The sequence below is a fragment of the Cupressus sempervirens genome, chromosome 4 (assembly GCF_028749045.1).
Source record: "Cupressus sempervirens isolate cs-2001-9-10 chromosome 4, ASM2874904v1, whole genome shotgun sequence".
NCBI lineage: Eukaryota > Viridiplantae > Streptophyta > Pinopsida > Cupressales > Cupressaceae > Cupressus > Cupressus sempervirens.
This window is the reverse complement of record NC_143121.1, coordinates 129,915,246-129,920,370: the sequence shown is the minus strand read 5'-3', so window position 1 is coordinate 129,920,370 and position 5,125 is coordinate 129,915,246. Positions and strand designations below refer to the sequence as shown.

The following is a 5,125-nucleotide window of genomic DNA, read 5'->3' as shown; positions in this document are numbered from 1 at the left end:
AAAAATATTTCTTACTCAATATCTTTTTATTATATTTTTTATTATAAATATTATGTAAGGTTGAAACTTTGTAGTTGGTGCTTAAACCACATGATATAAATTATCACCCATATATATTTTATTTGAATAAATTGTAACATTCATTAAAGCTTTCAAATATTATGTTGTTTATAAATCTTACACTGAAATAGTAATATAAAATATATTAAAATTATCATCCAATCAAGAAGATTGGAAGGGTTAATTCTCACCAACAAAAAAAAAAAGAATTTTGAATCATAGAGTCTAATCATTTTTCCTTGGAGATTCATATCCTTAATTTTAGACTTTTATCTTGTAATTAAACTTAAAACAAGCTTCATTTTAAACAAAAGATTATAAATTCTTTTGATAGAAATATCTCAACATACATAAATATCGACATTCTCTTCCTTTAATAGAGGATTACAATGTTATGAGTAAGCATATATCACTAGAAGCTTCCTTGGTTAAGGAGCCATGTCAAATTCACCCAAGTGTTGAACTTGGATCAAACTTACCTTTTGGGGGGTTTGAACCTTGGTGGATGTAATTATCTCCTCTTAACATCATCCTCACCAATTGTGCTCATATGATTGAGCTACAATTATATTTATACATTTTAAATAATAAGAATTTGCTTACACACAAATATATGTGCCTATACTTTTGATCATGGCACAACTTTTTATCTTTATTTCATAAGAGTAAAATCTAATAATTTAGCAATTTGAAAGATCTTTAGGTGGAGGGAATAAGAATTGGTTGGTTTGCTTCCTATTCTCGGTTCGAAATGGCGTCTCTAAGCCTCATGAGATGTGTAAATCCAAATGGCATTACATAAAATAAATTATTTTAGCATGTGGGAAGATCTTTTGGAGGAGGAAGTATGGATTGGTTGGGTCCCTTCCCATTCTCAACTAGAAATGCCATTGCTAATCCCCATGTAGTGTGCAATTCCAAATGACAGTGCATGAACCAAACTCCTGATATTCAAAACAACATATCATCATTAGTCTCTTATATTCAATATTTTAGAGTAATTTATTGGATGCATAAAGTGAAAATAAATCACGTGGTCTAAGTCAATAGTAACTTCTTTAAAAAAAAGTGAACTATGAAGTGTAGTTTAAAAGAAATGTGATATGAAAGACAAGTTCTTCCTATAACAAATTGCAAGTGCAATCTAAAATGTCCACTTTAATAAGGAATATAGTTAAAAACAACTCCATCCAAAAGATTGAATTCATTCCATAATATGTTAGTTAAGTAATATTGATGTGACCAAAATTCAGACCTCCACTAGATCATTGTGATCATACTAGTGACCTCATTGCTTTGACTCAAAAGCATTTCAGTTGGTAATAAAACACATATCAACCAACACCAACAACCACATTGTCACAAACATTTACTCAGCATTCAAAAGCAAAAATGAAAAATCTTCTAGAGAATGTGATCCCATAGGATGGTGAATCGGGGTTGATCTTAAAAATTAATCAAAACATAATTTAAGAATGGAAAGATTTTTGAGTGAGTTGAACTTGCCTGGATTGTCTGCTTTGAATCGAAATGCCACCCAGCCACCCTTTGGCACATCAATAGTATTCCGTTGAGGAGGATCAACCAGATTAAAGTTTGCAGGGTCCTTGTTGGGATCGTAGTTCCCAATCCCCCTTCCCACCACAAAGAAATCGAAGCCATGAAGATGAAATGGGTGATTCTCCGCACTCAACAAGCTGGTGTCCTGAAGAACCAATTGTACTCTTGAATTGTATGAAAGCCTTGTGAGCCTTGTTCCACTAGTTGATTTTAGGTTGCTTGGTGGATTTCCAGTGTAATTGAAAGGAGCGGTGGGATTATCAGGGAAATCAGGTGTAAAAACCCCACTGATGTTGAAGTAATGTGCTTGCAAGAGAGAAATGGTGGGCTTCACAAAAGTAATGTTGTTAATGGCGGCATCTAAACGGGTACCATTTATGCAAGTTTGGCAGGGATTAATTGCAAGTCCTACTGTGAAGAAGAGATGGCGGTCTATAGACTTTGGGACTTTTGCAGGGAAGTTTATAGAATTGAGGCTTCTTAAAGAATTTCTCAAATTGTCCGCAAAGAGGGTGTCGTTAATGGAAGGAATTTTGGGCATTGTGATAAAAGATGAGTTTTTTATTGTGGTTCCTACGTACTGCAAGATTGCTGTTGCGGTTTGATTGTCTAGGGGCAGAGGGGCATCTTGAAATGCTCTGGCCGCCATGAAATACCTGCCAGTGTTTTTGTTTGTGACCAGCAATACGTTTGTTGTTTGTCCAGGAGCAATCACGATTGATTTGGTCTGTAATGGCTTTGTGTACAATGCATCCACCTCTACCACCGTCATCTGATGATTTGCTATGTCGAAGAACAGTTCGCCATTGAGAGCAGCATTGATTATCCTCAGAAGGTAGGTTTTTCCTGGTTTAACTGACAGTGTAAAGGTATCTGCAATAAAGACCACAAAACTTAAATCAATGCTAAGGGCTCAATATTATCATGTTTTAAAAAGTATATTTGTTTTTGACTTGTCATTGGGTTCTATTAGAAAAGTTCACATGTAATTTTAGATGCCTGATTTTAAATTTGCCTTGATATATACGTATAGATCTTAGGTTACACTATTAAACTTTTGTTTTGGATAATTAACATGATAATTTGTTTAATAAGCAATGTCAAAGCACTACATACTACATTAGATCTTCTTTCACATGATAATTTGTTTAATTTGATGATAATTTGTTTAATATAATAAATTGGATCTTCTTTCACATGCACAAATTTCTGTCACTTTGCATATCATCGTTAGGTTTGTATACACTTAGCATTAATTGTTGCTAACCTTTGGTAGGGCAGCTGAAGAGGGGCCCTGGTTTTCCATTAATAGTGTGTGCATCAGAAGTGTTAACCGCTACTCCTCTGCTCTGAGCTTTACTGACAAGACTCTCCACATCTGCATTCCACCATTCCCCTGCAAATTTTAAGCCATTACATATAAGAAAAACATTGAAAATATAGTCTCCTTAAAGGATTTTGAACTCATAAATATTCATTTCCTACCTAGAATCAATGTGACTTCTTTGTGAGGCTTGGGAAATGGGTAAGGAACTTTTCTCTTTGGCAAAATAACAATGGCACCATGAACAGTTGCTCTCAGCCAGAGTATATGAGCGTGCCACCACAATGTACCCCTTTGCCCACTGATTGTAAAATTGTGTACATAGCTCTTACCAGTTTGTATTGGGCATTGTGTAATATATGAAGGCCCATCTGCCCATCCAGTTCTGAACTGCTTTACTCCATGCCTATAAACCATATGAACATACCATCAACAAGAAGATCTCACACGGTTATGAAAAAACATGCAACAAAAACTAGCAAACCAAACGTTGGGTCAATATTTTAGCTGTACAAGTGAGCTGTTTACAAGCAGTATAAAGTCTAAACCGTATTCATTATGCTAGTAACATGCATTTCTTACACCATATTTTAAAGAAACTTTGTAGCAAAATAAGCATGAGAAAACCAAACATTGTGGTGTCAATGTTCTTAGCTATACCAGTGAACAGTGAAGTTATATTTCACATGATTTGTCACATTTACCACCACTCTATCACCTTCCCTTGCATACAATGTTGGTCCCGGATACTTCCCATTCACCGTGACAATAGACTTTGTATGGCATAATCGGGACACATTCCGAAGTTGTATCTGAAATAAGGATGTCAAATGAGGTTTGTAACTCATGAAATAATAAGAGTAATCAAAATAATTTGTCAAGCAAATATACAAATTGCAATTCCAAGAACATCTATGTAGTTTGATTAGTTTCTGACATTTGAAGTCTTTCTAATGGTATAACATTAGATTTGATCTTAGAACAAAAAGTTTGTTTCTGGATTTAACTGTTTATATTTTTTTTAGCATGGATCACACTAAGTGATCTATCATTTTTTGCTATTTCAAATCTTACATTCTTTCATTCTGATGATGGATCACATAGTGTGATCTAAAACATTGATGCTAAAAAATACACAATTGAATTCATAAATGAACTTGTAATTTACATAAAGATTGTGGAAATCTGCTAATAGTATACATAAGTTCTCAACACTACAAATCCGCTTTCTATTCATTTCAACTTGATTATGGGATATATCATATGATTCAAAACAACGACAAGAAAAATCTGTGCACACTACTAATGATCGTTAAGAACAAAAAAATACAATTTTAAGTACATCTTGTATTTTCAAGAATACTCCTGAAACAAACTGCATATATTTTTTTATCAACATTTCAGAAATCCAAAATGTCTATTAAAAAAATACAAAATAATTTGTTCCACAAGCATTCTCATATCAACTGCAAGAACACTGAAGGTTCATCCTGAAAATAACATTGCAATCACATACATATACATATACATACATTAAAATTGTAATTCCTTGTTTTGGCCAGAGCTACAAATGGAAGCAGACCATTCACAAACATTATAACAACCAGGCATATGGCAGTTTTAATGTCCATAGCTGCTCTCTCTAAGAGCAGTACAGCTTGAAAACAATCAAGAGGGTAGTTCCTCCTTCTACATCTCAAAACAATTGCGATTTGAAATATTTATAAAGTCTAAAGTAGTTTCATGATCTTCTAAGCAAACGTCCCCCTAAAATGCAACAGTTGTTGGCTCTAGCGTGCAACAATTTACTCACATATTTTATGTTGAGTAGCTGCAAGATCTGATCATCTTAATGTTTTTAATTAGTTCTCCGAAGGTCATCAGTCCTTTCAAAGATATAAAATTTTGTGGGAAATCATTAAAAAGATGTTTTAGATGTATGAAATGAAATGTAAGAATACGTTACAATTTTTGGTGGCCTGCAAGAACAGCAATGTTTTTGGCCAGGAAGGAGCAACAATAATTTTAAATACAGAAGCTTAGAAATTGGACCAGATGACTTGGTTGAAAGAGGTCGACCACCAGCTGAGAGTCGATTTGAAGCAAGTCTGTGAATATGAGACAACCGTTAAAAACAGATTCTTCTTGTTCTTATTGCAGACCTCTTTCTTAGATTAATGA

At 33.9% G+C, this 5,125-nt stretch overlaps 1 protein-coding gene across 1 annotated transcript; it reads right to left on the bottom strand.

Moving 5' to 3' along the window:
* Positions 1–361: 361 nt before the first annotated feature.
* Positions 362–4,575, bottom strand: LOC149560272 (laccase-11-like). Its single transcript, XM_089827587.1, has 6 exons — positions 4,477–4,575; positions 3,605–3,756; positions 3,106–3,350; positions 2,888–3,016; positions 1,567–2,493; positions 362–1,004 (listed from the first exon to the last, which is right to left on the bottom strand). The coding sequence occupies exons 1-6, from the start codon at positions 4,573–4,575 to the stop codon at positions 874–876; spliced, it is 1,683 nt and encodes a 560-aa protein (XP_089683713.1). The 3' UTR covers positions 362–873.
* Between the last annotated feature and the right edge of the window lie 550 nt (positions 4,576–5,125).